Raw genomic sequence first — 18,015 nt, 5'->3', positions numbered from 1 at the left:
CCATGCGAGGAGGGCCCCCCACCCCCACCCCCGCTGGCCAGAGCCGCCAGCCCGGTCCCCATCTCGCCACCTCCTACCCCTCTCCAGGTCTGCGGGTCTACAGGTCTGCCTCCTGTGTCCCAGGTACCCTGGGAGGTGGCAGAGAGATTGGTGGATGGACTGACCTGTAGGGGTTGAGGGTGCAGATGGTGACAGCAGGGAAGACAAGCTTGTCGGAGTTGAGGTTGATGTTGAGGCTGACGGGGTAGCTGAAGTACTCCCCGAACAGCTGGCCGAACTGCCAATACATCATGATGAAGGCGCAGAGCCACAGCACGGCCCAGAAGGCCGTCTTCATGCGGTTGTGCTTGGAGCACACCAGGCGGATTGCACCATGGATGGTGGTGTTGTTGCAGAAGAACTGGAAGAGGTCCCGGTAGGAGCGGTGGAACTCGATCAGGGCCTCCTCCTCCTCTGTGGGCTGCTGGGGGGCCGCGGGTTTGGGGCCCAGCCCCTCCTCCTCTCGACACTCTCCTTTCATGAGCCTTGGGGAGCAGGGGTCATGGAGGGTCGGGGTCAGTGCTGCATTCTGAGCTCTGGTGCCTCTCCCATTATCACCTCGACCCAGAGGGAGGCTACTGGCCAGGCCCCCATCCCGCCTGGAGCCCACCCTTCTCCGCCCCTCCCTCGCTCCCTCCACCTTCCCAGAGCTGGCTGACCTGCTGGAGTCCGGGCAGAAGAGCTGCTGCTGGGCTTCCCTGGGAAGCCACCCTTTGGGGTTCTGTCCCAGCACCTCCCTGTCTGTCTCCTCAGCTGTCAGTCTCCTTCCTGCAAGACCTGTGTCCCAGCTCAGGTTCTCTCTCTCTCTCTCTGTTTTCTGCTTTTCTTTGGGTCTCTTTCTCAGCTCTCTTCTTCCTGGCCTGTCTCCTGTCTGTGTGCCAGGCTCTCTGATCCTGCCTCTCTTCCTCTTTCTCCCTGAGTCACCCCCTTTCAGTCTAGGTGGGCTCTTCTCCTGCGTCCCTGGCCCTCGCCTTCAGCTGTGTCCTGACTCCCTCTCTGTCCCAGGGACAGAAGGGCTCCAGGAGGTCTGGGCTGCCTCCTGCTCCCAGCTCCCAGGTTGTGGCTGGACTGGGACTGGTTCCTTTCCAGTTGAATCTGGCAGCCGAGCCTCTCCTCCCCCTCACCTGACAGGTGCAGCGGGCAGTCTGGGGAGCCCGCCCGCCAGGCTGGGATGGAAGCGACAGAAGCCTCATTAGCATCTCAATTAAAGGTGAGCAGGGCAGGAGGAGGGGCCAAGGAGGAGTCAGAGCTGAGAGTTCTCCAAGGGGAGGAGAACTCCTGAGGGCAGATGCCCAGGGAGCTCAGGGCTGGAGGGGGCGAGAGGCCTCCCCCCAACCAAAAGTAATGGCAAGGGGCTGACAGACCAGGAGGCCAGAGACAGTCTGACAGGGCAGGGCCAGAGATCTTGGACAAGAAGAGGAATCCTAAACACCAAGCTGGGAGCCTAAAACAAAGAAACAGAGCCCAAATGAGAGGGACTAAGATTGGGGGGAGACCAGGAGAACAGGGAAGGCAGATAAAGGGAGACCCACAGAGGAGGACAGGATGGAGGCCTGGGAGGGGAGGGCAGAGTTGCTGGAGGGGCAGAGGGGTGGGGACCAGGCCTTTGAAGTGGAGGGAGCCAGCCTTGAAGGGAATCTCCCCTCCCTGGCAGGAGATCAAGGGGGAAGAAGCCCCAAGTGGGCTTCCAGGAGCTGGGGCCCCTCCCTGAGGACTCCTTCCAAAGGCACCCGAGGGTCAGCCTCACCCCCAGGTCTTGTAGAAGAAGAAGGGGTATCTGCAAGCCTCCTCCCTGCTCAATAAACTGGGAACACCTCCTGGCCCCACTGGGCTCTGGAGTACAGAGCGCCCCTCAGCCCACCCTCCCTGCTCCATCCTCTGCCCTCCTGACTCCCCACTCCCACCCTCTACCTTGTCCAGGCCAGGGAGGGACGCAGGTGCAGGTGAAGCTGAAGCTTGGGCGGGGCCCTGGGACATTCTGTTCTTTTTTATACCACACCATAGGCTGCCAGGCCAGGAATGTGTAATGTCCCCTATTGTGGTCACGGGGTTGCAGGAATGTGGTCACTGAGAGGCAGCACAGGGGCCAGGCAGGGCACTTGGGCACAGACCTGGATGGAGCCCAAGGAGCATTAGGGACAGCAGGCCCTGAGGGAACAGGGAGGGATGTGGGCAGCATGGGTGTCAGGGAGGGAGAAGTTGGGCACAGTTCAAGGCTACACCAGCCCTGGAAGGAAGGAAGGAAAAGCTCACTGGTAGGGGCTGTGTTTCTCCCTCCAAAATCTCTGCTCCAGACTTAATCCAGCAAGAGGATAAAGAGTGAAGTGTAAGCAGTGAGGACACAGAAAGGGAAGGGTCAGGGAGAAAGCCCAGAGACATATCCCAAGGAGGCACAGCCATACAACCCAGGCCCTGAGCCTCAGGGGAGAGAGGTGGTGTCCGCCACGGTGCCCCCCACGCACCCACCCACCACAGGCCGCTTCCTGGCTTCCAGCTTCCAGTGCCTCCTGGGAGGAACAGTCCTGGGACATGCAGATACAGGCCCTGCCAGAGCACTGATGAAGACTCAGTGGAAGAAGATAGGCAGGCAACATGAGATTAGGACTCTAGTGGCAGAGATAAGAACTAAGTACTGAGAGAACCCCTGGTTGGCCGGGAGAGGGGGGAGGCACTCACCCTGAGACTCAGAAAGACTTCCTGGAGGAGGTAACATCGCAGCTGCCTCTTGAGGAACACCAAAGAGTGTGCCAGGCAAATAAGAAGGAAGCAGGGTACTTCCAAATTGGGGGTGCAGCCAGGTTATGGAGCTTCCTCTTGAGGCCAGAGGTCTCTTGTGGCCTTTTAAAGTGAGAGCTGCTGTCAACCAGGATTCCAAATTGGGTCCCCTCCCTTCCTTTGATCCCTGCTGCGGACACCCCTCCTAGAAAGGGAAAGCCTGGGTTTTCCTTCATTTTCTAGATGAAGAAACTGACCCTCCACAAAAGAAACCAGTTTTCAAACAAAATAGAAGCTAAGTGAAACACAAAATCATAGTTCTTCTCTTTTGGGGTTGTCTACTGAGGGCATTTGCCATTTATTTCCCATGATGTACCAGCCAGAGACTCACGGGGAGTTGGAGCCCCCTTGCACCTCGTTTTGAAAGCTAGGGAGGTTCACACACAGAGTCCATGGGCTCATTAGCAATCTGGGTCCTGGGTTATCTCCCTGACTCTGAAAATCTCTCGACACCGTCCCCTCACATTCCCACGGGACCCAGACACTCCTAGAACCTCCATTCTCCCTGGAACCAGGTCCCTAAACAAGGAACCATCCTACCTACAAATAGGGTATATGACACCCTGCTCCTTTCATCTGAAAGGTTCACAGAGGCACTGCCCTGTCTTCTGTATTAGCTAGCTGGTGTCTGAAATCCAACCATAGCTTAAAGCAGCACAGCACACAGTCTTAATCTCAAAGGCTCTGTAAGAAGAATTGCAAGGACTGGTCTGGGCTGAGCTCGAGCGTGTGGTGTCCCTATAACTGCTGTCAGGGTACAGGATGGCAGCACATGCTTACAGGAAGTGTCCTTCTAGATCTGGAATGGGCCAGATCGAGTTTGTTGTGAGGAACATAGAAATCTAAGACCTGCTCTTCTGCTTCAGTCATGGCTCCATTTTATTTTTTTTATTTTATTTTATTTATTTTTTTTTTTTCATGGCTCCATTTTAAATAGTATCTTTGAAAGTGCAGAAATCATGCCCAAATACATTGTTGTCACAACGTAACTTTCCAACAATACAGAAATATACAGACCAACAAAAGCTCCCCTTTGTCCCATTTCTTACCCACCCCTCGGCCCAAGGAGAGCCGTCATAATCTGTATGTCCATCTGGATCTTTTGTGTGCTTTTATAGACCTATATGTATTTCTTTAAACTTACACTTTTTTTCATAAATGGGACCATGTCATAGGTATTCTGTGACTCCCATTTTTGCCTTTAAATTATGAGACTTTGTTGTGGTTTTCTTCTTTTAAAGATTTTATGTATTTATTTGACAGAGAGAGAGCACAAGCAGGGGGAGTGGCAGGGAGAGCATAAAGCAGGATCCCAGGACCCTAGGATCATGACCTGAGCTGAAGGCAGATGCTTAACATACTGAGTCACCCAGGCACCCCTAAACTATGTGACTTTGAAAAAGCAACTTTATCTCTCAGGGCCCCCATATTCTCATCTAAAAAGTGAAATGGCAGCAGGGAGGAAAGGTGAGCCAGCCCAGATGGTCCTACAGGCCCCTTCCAGTTGACTTAACACAGGAGGGAGCCAAGGCCTGGAGAAGCAAAGTGACTTGCCCACAGACAACAAGGAGTTAGTAGTGAGGCCCAATGAAGAGCTGAGCCTCTTCTTTTTCCACGCTCAATGCTGCTCCCCTGACTTCCAGAGAAACGGAGTCTTGTTCCTTGGGGGACCTAGGGCCTTGCTGTACTTGTTTTGGAAGTTCCCCTAGCCTCTCCCTGTTTCTTCTCTCCTAGCACTAGCCATCCCCTGACCCTGTGGGGTTGCCATAAAATGTGCAAAGGCAACAGGGAGAGAAGAAAAACAGAGGGTCTGCAAAGGGATGAGCGTTGTAAGTTGGAAGGGTCTTCCTGCTCCTTGCTCTCTGGGGAATAGGACATGATGGAAATAATGCCCTTCCACTCCCAGAAAGCCTTGTTGAGAATTCTATGGTGGCACTTATCACCGTATACTATTATTATCCTGGCATGTGTGTGTGTGTGTGTGTGTGTGTGTGTACCTGTGTGTATCCATGTGCGTGCATATGCACAGGCCATACTATGAGTTCTCTGAGAACAGGTGCTAGTCTTATTCATCTTGGTGGCCCACTGTCCAGTGGTCACTGTTTGTTGACCTACTCTGCAGAAGACAGCAAAATTAACATCTTCAGACTCAAAGTTTATCTTTGGCAGAGAATGATGTGGCTATGAGAAAGCATCTCCATCCAACATCCTGATTTCTGCTGACAACTCATTAATTTGTAATCTATTAATTTATCTACATTTCCTTCACTTTTTCCATTTCAGCCTCTATTCTTTCTAGCATAAAAAAATGAGTCACTCAATTAAATGCAACTCTTTATTCTCACTACTTAGAGCTAATTAGCCTTTCAACACTGGACTGCCCACCGTGGAAAACAGGGATCCTTCTATCTAGACTTAATATGGTGTCCTTAACCTAAAAGGATGCACCAGAAAATTCCTCCTTGCCACTCCTACTCCAGTCTCCTGGCAGGAGACTTAGAAGTTCACCATTAGAAGTTTATTCCTTGGGACACCTGGCTGGCTCAGCAGTTGAGCATCTGCCTTTGGCTCAGGGCACGATCCTGGAGTCCCAGGATCAAGTCCCACATCAGGCTTCCTGCGTGGAACCTGCTTCTCCCTCTACCTATGTCCCTGCCTCTCTCTCTGTGTCTCTCATGAATAAATAATAAAATCTTAAAAAAAATCTCATGAATAAATAAATAAAATCTTAAAAAAAAAAAAAAAGAAGTTTATTCCTTTGGGTCAAGACCCGATTTCTCTACCAATAATTCTTGGGATTATTGGAAAGGATGGTCACCAGTGAAAATGCCAACACACTGGGGAAGGAAGGCCCTCACCCATGATAAGTCTCTCAGTGTTTCCCAAGCCCTTTTTAAGGATACCAGTTGGCTAAGAGCAGTGTGGGGAAGAGGAAACCGAGAGAGTATCTAAAAGAATCCATTCCCACCAACCCCCTTTTGGGATTCTTCCTGGACCTCTGGGAAGAAAAATCTCTCACCAGTAACCTTGAAAGTAGGCCTGGGAGAAGAGCCCCACTCCCAAACATTCTGGGAATCTATGGGGTACACTAGTCCACACCTGGTACTGCCCAATGGAAATCAGTAAAACTTGAAGGAAGCTGGCAAAGAACACAAAGGAAAGAAACCAAGACAATGACCTGCCCATAAAGAATTCATGGATCCGCCTGTGAGTTTCCTTTATCCTCTGGAGGAGATTGGGTAGGCATAATAACTACTTATTGGTAAGTTTTGTCAATCATGGTCCAGCTTAGAAACAAGAAACACTCCAAGTCTTTCAAATGGAAGAAATTTAGCCCAGGGAATTGGTACACGGGTGATGAAGAAGATAAGAAGCCAACGGGGGACAGCAAGACAACCCAGAAAGCTACAAAGCAGGAGGCCAGTCCATTCTATCTCTAGGGCTGGAAAGCCAGCAGGGTCATGTAGCCTTATAGACCCAGAGGCCTCCTGAGCCATTCAAAGGGAAGTCAATAGTGGGGGCTCCCTGAGAGGAGACAGGATTATGAAAGGAAAGAAGGAAGAAGCACAACCAACCACAGGTGATGTCCCATGTCCCACAGCAAAGAGAAAGGGGAGAAAGAACCTAGGTCTTCCTATTGGCTGAACCTACCCAGAAGCTGGAGGAAAAGGGAATCCGGGAAATGTAGTTCCCAATAGTGATCCAGAACAGAGCAAACTAGAGAACAGATGTGCAAGCAAACCAGTAGGTGACTGTCAAAGAAGAAGAAGAAGAGAAGGAGAAGGAGAAGGAGAAGGAGAAGGAGAAGGAGAAGGAGAAGGAGAAGGAGAAGGAGAAGGAGAAGGAGAAGGAGAAGGAGAAGGAGAAGGAGAAGGAGGGATCCCTGGGTGGCGCAGTGGTTTAGCGCCTGCCTTTGGCCCAGGGCACGATCCTGGAGACCCAGGATCGAATCCCACATCGGGCTCCCGGTGCATGGAGCCTGCTTCTCCCTCTGCCTATGTCTCTGCCTCTCTCTCTCTCTCTCTCTCTCTCTCTCTGTGTGTGACTATCATAAATAAATAAATAAATAAAATAAATAAAAAATTAAAAAAAAAAAAAGAAGGAGAAGGAGAAGAGGCCCAGAGAGGGGATTAAAGTCCACATCTTAAGACTCTTCTTTAGGATCCAGAGAGTCCTTGAAGGTGAACTGACAGCATAAGACTGGCAGCAGGAAGGAGTTCAGCCACCTGGGCTTAAAAAAGACCTGAGATAGTGCTTACCTGTGAAGCAGGAACCTTTTGAAATGCAAGAAGTGTTCTAGGGAGATACGCAAGAACATACAAAAGTGAAAATTCACCAATCTGTGTATATAAGATTAGCATACTTTATGCATTTCATTGTTTGTAAGTTATACCTCAATTAAAAAAAAATGGAGTTCCTAGCATTTTAATAAAATCCTGCAATATTTTCAAATGAAAATGATACATGCTGGGGTCTCCTTCCAAAGATTTAAAGAAAGATTAGAAGAACAGAGGAGGGCTGTATGGAAGAGAGAAGACTGGCCATGAGCCGAAGCTACAGTTCACGATGTTATTTTCTTCCCTTCTGTATAGGTATATGTTACGTGAAAATTTCCATAATAAAAAGTAAAAAGAGGGGCACCTGGGTGACTCAGGGGCTGAGCATCTGCCTTTGGCTCAGGTCGTGATCCCAGGGTTCTGGATCGAGTTCCTCATCAGGCTCTCCTCAGGGAGTGCCCTGTGTCTCTGCCTCTGTCATGAATAAATAAATAAAATCTTTTAAAAATAAAAAATAATAGAAAGAGAAAAGAGGTTCTAGGGACCCTACACACACACATACACCTTCATGCACTGAAGGGCTCAGTGGTGAGTCCAATCCCAGCCCCCAATTCCCTTGACCCAGAAAGAGCAGGAGCCCTGAGTGGTGCATGCGGCTCTGAAATTTCGTCCCTTTCTGGGCAGCCCTGGACCACTCATATAAACACTGGCCCGCAGACTACAGATCTGAGTACAGTACAGTACAGATCTGTACCAGGGGAGGACAGCAAAAGGCCTAAACTCAGGCAGGCCCTTCACTCTGTTGTGAGCCTCCTCCCCAGACACACTCCTACACTAGGACTTCCCAGCTCCTCCACCAAGAGGCTGTCCAGCCAGTCAGACCAACCAACTCCTGAAAGGATGAGTACAGAAGAGGAGGCAGCATGATTGCCTGAATGAGCTCAGGACCCGGGAATCAGGAACTCTGGAGTCTAGGCTGGTTCCACATACATTGACTATGTGACGTGGACAAGGCATCACCATTTACTCCATAACTATGTACTGGACACTTGGAATGGGCCAGACTGGGCTAAGCACAGGGACCCAGACTTAAGGATTCAGTCCAGGTCATTGCAGAGCTCCCAGCCTGGTGGGGTGGGAGGCAAAAAGCAATAGGTCACAGACTGCATTGGGGGTGGGGGGGGTGGCTGTGTGGCCTGGGGTGGGGGTGCTTCTCGGAGCCCTGGTGGACCTCCAGCACAGATGGGAGCTAGCCAAGAGCACAGAATCTTGAGGACTGGAGAGCCTGGCATAAGGGGACACGGGGGGTGCTGTTCATGGGTCGCAGGGAAATGATGGGAAGAAAGGGGGCAGGGACGAGGCCAAGTCCCCCTGGAATCCTGTTCTCCTCTATGTGGTCCCCTCAGCCTCTGTCTTCTCATCCTTGAGGGGAGGGGGCTGGATAGGAGGGATCTCAGCCTCCTCCAGTTCAGAGGGATTCAGAGGCTCCTGGGTGAGGAAGCTGGGAAGGAGGGCTGTGGCTGCCCAGCTCCCCGCAGCCACCCCTACTGGTCTTTGGGAACTGGGTCTACCCTTCCTCCCTGTCATCTAAGCATTGGGGATCAGGGGCCACCGCCCTCTCTGCAATGTCTTGTAGGTGACCTGTGCCCCCTTATGTGTGTACCAGGATGGGTCAAGGATGGGGAGGGCCGGCTGACTTGTTATTCCTTTGTAGCTTATCTTTAAAAAGCACACAACAGGGCAGGAACCCCCAGGAGTCCAGACGGATGCCAGCTTGGGACTTCTGTTTCCTAGAAGCTGCGTGGCTGACTGGCTGTGGTCCTCTGCGGGTCCCGCACTCTCTGTGTCCGTGGGTCACAGGCCCTCCACTTTCAGATCTGGCACCCAGCTGGACACAGCTTTGTCCGTCTGTCTCTGTTCCAAGTCAGCTCTGACCTGCTCTCCAGGGCTCATCTGAGCCTTGCCCACTGGCTCCGCTGCCCCCTCCCCACCTAGCCTGGCTCCGTGGTCCTCCCCTCCAGGCCAGACTTCCGAAGAAGGGAGGAGGCCCGGTTCCGGCCCTGCTGCCCTCACGTGCTTTCCCGGCCGCCCCCTCCCGCCCTGCATCGGGGCAGCCAAGCCTGTTCCTCTTCCCCGATTGCGACAGCTGCCTCTGCTCCCAGAGCTCCCTGTCCCCGCCCCGAAGGCCGGCTCGCTCCACTCCCACTTCCTGAGCCTGGCGCTGGAGCCCTGGAGGCCAGGCCAGGCCCGGCCGCTGGGCCCCCAGGGCACGTCAGCCCAGCCCTGTCCCAGGCCCTGGGCTCAGGAGGTTGCTGCCACCGCTGCCCAGGACTTGCAGGCCTCCCAGCTTCCTCCCAGGCCTCCACCCGTCTGGCCGACTGGCCGACTGGCCGACTGGCCGCCATGCGCCTGCCATGGGCCGCCTCCCCCTGCGGCCTGGCCTGGGGGCCACTCATCGTGGGCCTCTGCGGTCTCCTGGCAGCATCCCAGGCCCGACCGGTAAGGGAGGGGCCCATGCAGGTGGGTGGCGGCCGGCTGGGGAGGGGCAGAGGGGTCTGGGCAGCCCTCCCTCTAGTCCCTCTGCCCTCCCCAGCTGACTCCTGAATAATTCACCCCTGCTCCCCATCTCCCCTCGAAGGACCTCCCCTACCACACGGAGAACCAAACCTGCCAGGACCGGGAGAAGGAATACTACGAGCCCAAGCATCAGGTCTGCTGCTCCCGCTGCCCCCCAGGTGAGAGGCAAGGGCCAGAGGAAGCCAGGGATGGGAGATGAGTTGCAGGGGACTCCGGCCCACCTCTCTGCCTTGGAGGGAAGGCAGACACCATCTCCCAGGAAAACCAGCTGGCCATCCTTCATGTGCGGTTGTCGAGAGGACAGGGTACCCCAGCAAGCAGCAGAGGCAAGGGGGGACCCTGCTCCCCTGACACTCCAGCTGCCCCACTCACGTTCTAGGCACACATGTCTCAGTGGAATGCAGCCGCAGCCAGGACACAGTGTGTGCCATGTGCCCCGAAAATTCCTACAACGAGCACTGGAACCATCTCTCCATCTGCCAGCTGTGCCGCCCCTGTGACCAGAGTGAGTGGCATTGTGCCTGGGGAGGCTGGGATCTCCTGGCATGCAGCCTCTCCGCTGAGCTCTTCTGTCTCCCCACCAGTGCTGGGCTTTGAGGAGACCGTGCCTTGCACCAGCAGACAGAAAACCCAGTGCCGCTGCCAGCCGGGAATGTTCTGCGTACACTGGGACACTGAGTGTGTACACTGCGAGCCACTCTCTGACTGCCCGCCTGGCACCGAAGCTGAGCTGACAGGTCAGAGGTCACTGTGGCCAGGGGGCAGGGAGGATGCTGGGTCCCCGTGATCCTGAAGGGGGCAGGGCGCATAGTGCTGGGTCTGTGGGGTGCCCCAAGGTAGTTCTCGTTGGTATATAGAGCCCCCCTCTCACCGCCCCCTCCCGTGAAAGGCTCACAGCAGGGGTGTGCAGAGACTTGGAACTGGGAACAGATGCCTCAGGAGCTATTCTATTATTATCTCTCAGCTCTGGGGAGGCCCCTTGGGCAAGAGGGAGACCAGAATGAGGTAGGCAGGCAGGAAGGGGCCCTCCAGTGGGAGCAAAGGAAACTCATGGAGAGACTCCCCTTAGCCACTCACCCTGGCTGGCCCTTGTTTTTCTCTTGCCAGATGAAGTCGGGGTGGCTAACAGTAACTGTGTTCCCTGCAAAGCAGGGCATTTCCAGAATACCTCCTCCCCCAGGGCCCGCTGCCAGCCCCACACAAGGTGAGTGCGCCCCCGCCCCATACCCCTACCACCCCAGAAGTCCCAGATGCTGACCCCCTACCCCCCCCCCACCCGCCCCAGCTATGCTCACCGTCCAAGGGCTCGCCTTGCCACTTCCAGCCCTGTGTGCACCTGAGTCGGGCCTCTCTATCCTCCACAGGTGTGAAGAGCAGGGTCTGGTGGAGGCAGTTCCAGGCACTGCCAAGTCTGACACCAGCTGCAGAAATCCACTAGAGCACTCTGAGACGCCAGGTGAGGGGCCTGGGCCTGAGGAGCACATGGAGGGGGTGGGTGGGAGGACTGTGGGAAGATGCCTTAATTCCTCCCATCTAAGAAAATGGGGAAAAGATGAATCCTTCTCCCTCAGAATTGGGGCAAGCAGAGAAGTTCCCTAAAGAAAACTCGGAGTATCCCTAGGCCAGCTTAATATACACAAATACATATACTCTTTTTAAGTTATGTATTATAACTTGTAAGTTGCATATAATATCATGCCAAGGACCACTCCTACACTGATATGTGATTGTAACTGACATCATTGTCATCATTTTGGACATGCCCCCATCATATAATCTACTTTACTAGACTGAAAATCTCTCCCTCTCTCTCTCCTTTTTTTAAAGATTTTATTTATTTATTCATGAGTGATAGAGAGCCAGAGACATAGGCAGAGGGAGAAACAGGCTCCCCACGGGGAGCCCAATGTGAGACTCAATCCCCAGACTCAGAATCACGCCCTTAGCTGAAGGCAGACGCTCAACCACTGAGCTACCCAGGTGTCCCTGAAAATCTCTTTATTAGATTACACACTTTCATTATGAGAGAGTTCATCCCACATTTGACTCTTGTTTTGTTTTGTTTTTTTCTTTCTGTGAAGTTACTGGTTTCCTAGCCTAACAGATGATTAAGGGATATTTCTAATGACTGTGAACATTATTCGTTGGGAGAAAGTTTATTACCTTTTTTAAATTACCAAATATTTATAATAATAGCTTTCATGTAGTGAGAGTTAGTGTGTCAGGCACTCTGCCAGCACTTGACAATCACTAACTCATTTAATCTTGCTTAATGACCCTAGAAAGTACAACTGACCCTTGGACAATACTGGCTTTAACTGCGTGGGCCCACTTACATGTGGCTTTTTTTTCAATAAATACAGCACAGTTCTATAAATATATTTTCTCTTATGATTTTCTTAATAACATTTTCTTTGCTCTCACTTTAACACAGTATACAAATACATGACATACAAAATATGTGCTACTCAACCATGTTACTGGTAGGGCTTCTGGCCAACAGTAGACTATTTGTTGTTAAGACTTTTTGGGAATCAATAGTTATACATGGATTTTCAACTGCACACGGGTCAGTGCTCCTAACCCCCATGTTGTTCAAGGGTCAACTGTAGTTCTATTATTATCCTCACTGAGGGGAGGAGGCTCAGCAGAGTTTATGTGACTTGCCCCAGATCACCCACGTGGTAATTGGTATTATGAAGATCTCTTCTCGGTTCTTTCTTATTCCAGACCCCATGCCAGAATGCACGCACACCTCTAGAAAATTAGAAAATTCATGGGGAGCCTGGGTGGCTCAGCTGGTTAATTGTCTGCCTTTGGCTTAGGCTCAGGTCAGGATCCTGGAATCCTGGGATCCAGCCCCAAGCTCAGTGGGGAGCCTGCTTCTCCCTCTGCACCCCCCCCCCGCCCCGCCCCCATGCTCATGCTCTCTCTGTCTCTTGCTGGCACTCGCTCACTCTCTCTCTCTCTCTCATAATAATAAAGATCTTTAAAAGAGAAAAAAAAAGAAAAAAGAAAAAAGAAAACTCAGAGAAACAAAACTAAAAATCATCCACAGGATCATCACTTAGCATTATCCAACTCTTAATATTTTTTAATATATCCTCCAGACATTTTTCTATGTATGTCTACACATCTAATTGTTTTTCCAGAAGTAGAGTCATTTGAATATTTTGTAACTTGATTTTTCATTCAAGTATATCAAATCTTTTTCCATGTCCTTTTGTTACTTTTTAATGATGTATCAAATACAATTGGCACTCTAGAGCTGGAATTTTAGATCATATGTACCTCACCCCTTCATTTTATTTTTGAATAAATTGATGCTCCAAGAGGTAGAATGACTTACATAGTCATCTACTTGGGCCAGGACCCAGACGTCTCTGACCCCAGGTCCAGTTTTTTCCCATGCCTCCCACTCTGCCCTCCCTCAGGCCCCAGATTTAGGTGGATCAAAAGGACAAGCTCCCAGTATGCACATGTCCAAGTGTTCCTGACTTTGCCTAGGCACACTTAATGGGTGCTGTAGACTCTGCTATGAAAGACAGGAATTAGGGCTTCAGGGTGGCTCCGTGGTTGAGCGTCTGCTTTTGGTTCAGGTCGTGATCCCAAGGGCCCTGGGATGGAGTCCCACATCAGGCTCCCTTCGGGGAGCCTGCTTCTCCCTCTGCCTATGTCTCTGCCTCTCTCTGTGTCTCTTATGAATAAATAAATTAAATCTTTAAAAGAAAGACAGACAGACAGGAATTATCCACTGCTACATACCAGAACCTGAGAACCCCAACTCCCAGCCTCCCTTCCGACTCCCTGCCCCGGAACCTGCCCTGAGCAAGGGGGTGGAGACCTTGCAGTCCCTCCTCTCCCACCCCCATAAACACCCCCACAGAGACAGAGGGGCAATCCCAGCTCCTACAGTGGCCTCTCTCTAAGATGGTCATGTCCACAGAAACATGTCCCTATGCTGAGTCTGCTTACAAACCCAAGGCCCAGCGTTCCTGCCCCGCCACCCACCCCAGCAAACCTCTTCCAGCCCTGGAAAGCCACCTATGCACACTCCTGTTCTCACCCACAGGCCACCAGAACCACCCCCAAAAAACCTCCATCCATGACAGAGTTTCTGCTGGCTGCCAGGAGGTCCTCCCCAAGTCCAACTTGGCTCCTCTTCTCTGTAACCCAAGGACAGCTTCTCTAACTGCCTTTAGGAACCACAGTGGGTCTAGATGGGAAAAGCTGTGCTCCCCTTTTCTCTGGGTCACCCAGAGAACTAGAAAGCCGGTCCTTAGCTTCCCTCCTGCCTCTGCCCCTCCCACCCCATGTCACCACGGCTCTCTGTCTGCTATCCCCCCAGGAACTGTGATGGTGCTGGCTATCCTGCTGCCACTGGCCTCTTTCCTCTTCCTCACCACGGTCCTGGCCTGCACCTGGAAGAACCACCCCTCTCTCTGCAGGAAGCTGGGTAGGAAGGAGCTGGGTGCCAGCAGGGCAGTGGGCCTGGCCAGCTGGCTGTCCCCACCTGAATGAGGGAGGGAGTTTGGGGTGGGAGGAACAGTCAGCTTCCCCAGTGCCAACCCTTCGGCCCATCCACACCCCGAAGACTCGAGATGCTCGCCCCCAGCACGGACATTCTGTCCACCCTGTCCTTCTTTTGTAGGCTGGAAATAAGGACAATGATAGCTCGTTCCTTCTGGGAACCCAGGTGGGGGGCAAACGTCACAGCAGGGTGTGAAGGGTGAAAGCCCCAGCAGCGGCCCAGGCATACTATACTGGGGGCCTGACCCTCATTTCATTTTCTATTACAGGATCCCTGCTCAAAAGGCGTCCAGAGGTAACGGGGAAGGCTGAGGAGGCATAAGGAGGGGCGGGCAGGCATAAGTGAACAGGGTGGGGTAGGCAGGATAAGAGTGTGCAGGCTTCAGCATCCATTCAACTAATAACTGATTGAGCCTACCATGTGCCAGGCACCATTCTGGGCACCATGGATATAGCAGTGAGTGAAACAAAGTACCTGCCCTCCCAGAGTTATAGGCCAGGGGAGCAAGAATAAAGTTAAATAAATCAGGGGGTGATAGTGGCTAATAAAACACGGTAGGGGGACAGTGGCAAAGGGTGGGGGTATATTTTTCTTAGAGTGGGCAGAGAGGGCCTCTCTGATGAACTAATATTTGAGCAGAGAGCTGAAGAAATAAGGGAGCCAACCATCACAATATCTAGGGGAAAGTGTCGGGAGGAGGGACATCGAGTGCAAAGGCCCTGTGGCAGGGAGCATAAAGTGGAATAGAGGAGAACAGTGAGCTGCCTAAGCATGGAGTGGGGTGTGGGGATTAAAGAAAGATGGGGGTCTGAGGCCCACATCATTGGTTGGTTCTCTGCCTTTCTCCTACAGGGAGAGGAATCAAATACTGCTGACGGAAGCTGGGAGCCTCCTAGGGTCAACCCACATTTCCCGGACCTGGTAAAGCCTCTTCTACCCTTCTCTGGAGACTTGGCCTCAGCCTCAGCCAGACTCCCAGCACCCCCAAGTCTGGAGGAAGAGATGCTACAGCAGCAGAGTCCTCTCAGCCAGGCCAGAGAGCTGGAGCCTGAGCTCCCAGAACAAGGCCAGGTGGCCCACGGTAAGCCTAGGGCAGGTGGCAGGGAGAAGAGGGGGCAGGGAAGGAAAGGTGGGAAGGGAGGGACAGTGGGCAGGAGAAGAATGTGAGCCAGACAGAAATGAGAAGACTAAAAGAGAGTAAGACTAAACACCATCAGCCCCTCTCACTCTGCCTCCCTCCCACAGGTACCAATGGCATTCACGTCACCGGCGGGTCTGTGACTGTGACTGGCAACATCTACATCTACAATGGGCCAGTACTGGGGGGAGCACGAGGCCCTGGAGACCCCCCTGCTTCCCCAGAGCCTCCATACCCCACCCCTGAAGAGGGTGCCCCTGGCCCTCCTGGGCTCTCTACACCCTACCAGGAGGATGGCAAAGCTTGGCACCTGGCTGAAACAGAGACCCTGGGGTGCCATGCCCTCTAACAGGGACAAGGACCCAACTTGACACCCATGCCTCTTAGTGTCTGGGAAAAGCCAGGAGAAGGCAGGTGCGAGAACACCTTACCCCTGAGGCTGCCCTACCCACATGGGATTGACAGAGGGCCTGGGCAGGGCCCCTGAGAGGCAGACCCCAAGGGGCCAGGTCTCAGACGCGTCTCCGAGAGCAGGGCTGGCCACTAGCTGGGCATGTACCTGCTACCAGACTCTTGCCACCATCTGAGCAGGCCTGAGACTTCATTGCAGACCCTTCTGCCCGCTGGGGCTGCGGCAGCTCAGCTTCCAGCACGGACAGGACATATGATGCTAACTGCTGCCCATCATGACACTCTGAACTCTCAGTGTGGCGCAGAAGGATGCCAGCCACGTGGTCACTTGCAAGGACATCAGTGGGACCTCCAGCAGACTCGTGATGTTCATCCCCCAGCTTCAGAGGCCCTTTGAGAGCCCACACTTCACATGGACTGAAGTAGACCCTTGCATGAAGACAGAGTTACGTGGAGGACCACCCCTCCCCTCTCCTCCCAGACAAGAAAAGGAGTCATTAAACACTGGGGATTTGGATACAGTTACTAGGGAGAAGGGAGAGTTTTGGAGGGGAGGAAAACAGCAAGTGTATTTATAAATTGTAACCACATGCAAATAAAGAGGAGATAAGACCTAGATCACTTATTTTCTACGGATTCACATAAAAACACCATTCCAGGGCTGACAAGGTAACAGCCAGTGTTCTAAAGCCTTTGCAATATTAACCTAGGCGATCTTTACCACATCTCCCTGGGATAGAGACTTTTACTATTCTTGTTGAACAAATGGGGAAACTGAGCCACAGAGAGGGCAAGTCACTTGCCCAGTTCAGCTGCCAATGGCAAAGCTGGATTGGCACCCAGTCCGTCAGGCCCCAGAGCCTCTTAGATAAAAACTTCACACACCACACCCTTACAGAACTCTGAACAGGTAAAAACAACAGCAACAACAAAAAGGGCTGGTTTTTTCAAATAATCAGACTTCTTCATGTCCTGTGGGCATTCAGTCGTGGCCAACTCTCACACCGCCAACCACAATGCAAAGTGAAAGCATGCTCTTTCCACAAGGTTGATCAAAGGGAAAGATGTGCACTTTAGACATAAAATATGAGAGATCACACTCACATTCAGACAGTGAAGAGATCCAGGCCGATCTCCTTCAACTAAGAAGGGGCACCTATGATTTTTACTTGTTTATTATTCTTTTTTGTCTTATTTTTTTTTCTCCAGAAAAAGAACTTTAAATCTTCTCAAGCTCTTTGATTAGGATTAGGAAATGTTTGGGCCTCAGAATTTATCAGCCTCGCCGCCTGGTAGAGACAACCTGAACGTGAAGGATTGTGAGGAAAGCCACAGGCAGCCGCCTTCTCCTTCCATAAAAGGCCACCATCTGGGTCTGATGTTAAGAACTCTGTCACTGGGGCTCATCAAGATGGTGTGGCTATAAAACACATGCTGCAGGAGCCGTCCGATCCATCTGAGTGGTTGGGTTATTTAAGGCTGACCATGAGAGTATTAGATCCAAACTCCTTTATTAAGAAGTAAGCCTTGGGTTGTCTGGGTGGCTCAGTCATTTAAGCATCTGCCTTTGCTCAGGTCAGGATCCCAGGGTCCTGGGATGGAGCTGCAGTCCTGCGATTGAGTCGGGGTCCTGAGATCGAGCCCCTCGTCAGTCTCTCTGCTCAGTGGGGCGTCTGCTTCTCCCTCTGCCCCTCCTCCTGTTCATTTTCTCTCTCTCTCTCAAAAAAAAAAAAAATCCTAAAAATATTGCTTTAAAAAAAAGAAGTTATAGTGAACTGCATCTTTAGAGTTAATCCCTCCACTCTTCCAGTATGCCAGACCGAGACCACATGAATCCTTAATCATTGTTCCAATGCATTTAGATAAAAAAAAATTTCTACAATTTCCCGCAAAATAAAAGGAGGAAACCTTTTTTTTTTAAGGAAATGGTGCCAAGGCCCAGTCCCAGGTGACACCCTTCACATCTAGGATGATACCAGCCTGTGGTAATTTGTTAGGGCTGCCCTCACAAAGCACTGCAAGCTGGAAGGCTTCAAGAACAGAAAATTATTTTCTCACAGTTCTGGAGGCCAGTAGTCCAAGATCAAGGTGTCAGCAGGTTGGTTTCTTCTGAGGCCTCTCTCCTTGGTTTGCCAATAGCTGTCTTCCCCCTGTGTCTTCAGATGGTCTTATCTCCTATATGTCAGTGTCCTAATCTTTTTTTTTTTTTTTTTTTATAAGAGAGGAAGAGAGAGCAGAGGAAGAGGGACAAGCAGACTCTGCACTGA

The 18,015-nt window shown here is 51.9% G+C and overlaps 2 protein-coding genes across 2 annotated transcripts in view; one reads left to right on the top strand and one right to left on the bottom strand.

Annotated features, from left to right (window-relative positions):
• Positions 1 to 10,048, bottom strand: part of SCNN1A (sodium channel epithelial 1 subunit alpha) — a 33,216-nt gene extending 23,168 nt beyond the window's left edge. The window contains 4 exon segments of the mRNA XM_035707100.2: positions 165 to 524; positions 2,716 to 2,877; positions 7,456 to 7,565; positions 9,890 to 10,048. Coding sequence (XP_035562993.2) covers positions 165 to 520 — 356 coding nt within the window. The 5' untranslated portion in view covers positions 521 to 524; positions 2,716 to 2,877; positions 7,456 to 7,565; positions 9,890 to 10,048.
• On the top strand, positions 9,217 to 16,364 carry LTBR (lymphotoxin beta receptor). The gene is made up of 10 exons (XM_035707101.2): positions 9,217 to 9,590; positions 9,730 to 9,826; positions 10,048 to 10,173; positions 10,253 to 10,405; positions 10,776 to 10,872; positions 11,033 to 11,124; positions 14,017 to 14,124; positions 14,468 to 14,493; positions 15,052 to 15,280; positions 15,445 to 16,364. The coding sequence occupies exons 1-10, from the start codon at positions 9,495 to 9,497 to the stop codon at positions 15,684 to 15,686; spliced, it is 1,266 nt and encodes a 421-aa protein (XP_035562994.2). The 5' UTR covers positions 9,217 to 9,494; the 3' UTR covers positions 15,687 to 16,364.
• The last annotated feature ends 1,651 nt before the right edge of the window (positions 16,365 to 18,015 follow it).

This window comes from Canis lupus, chromosome 27 (assembly GCF_003254725.2).
Source record: "Canis lupus dingo isolate Sandy chromosome 27, ASM325472v2, whole genome shotgun sequence".
NCBI lineage: Eukaryota > Metazoa > Chordata > Mammalia > Carnivora > Canidae > Canis > Canis lupus.
This window is presented reverse-complemented; position numbering and strand designations above follow the sequence as displayed.

Excerpts from the sequence above, each read along its gene's own strand:
- LTBR (XM_035707101.2), top strand. The coding sequence starts at position 9,495 with ATGCGCCTGCCATGGGCCGCCTCCCCCTGCGGCCTGGCCTGGGGGCCA. Across the intron at positions 10,174-10,252 it reads GTGCCGCCCCTGTGACCAGA|TGCTGGGCTTTGAGGAGACC; the intron begins GTGAGTGGCATT and ends TCTCCCCACCAG. Across the intron at positions 10,406-10,775 it reads CACCGAAGCTGAGCTGACAG|ATGAAGTCGGGGTGGCTAAC; the intron begins GTCAGAGGTCAC and ends TTCTCTTGCCAG.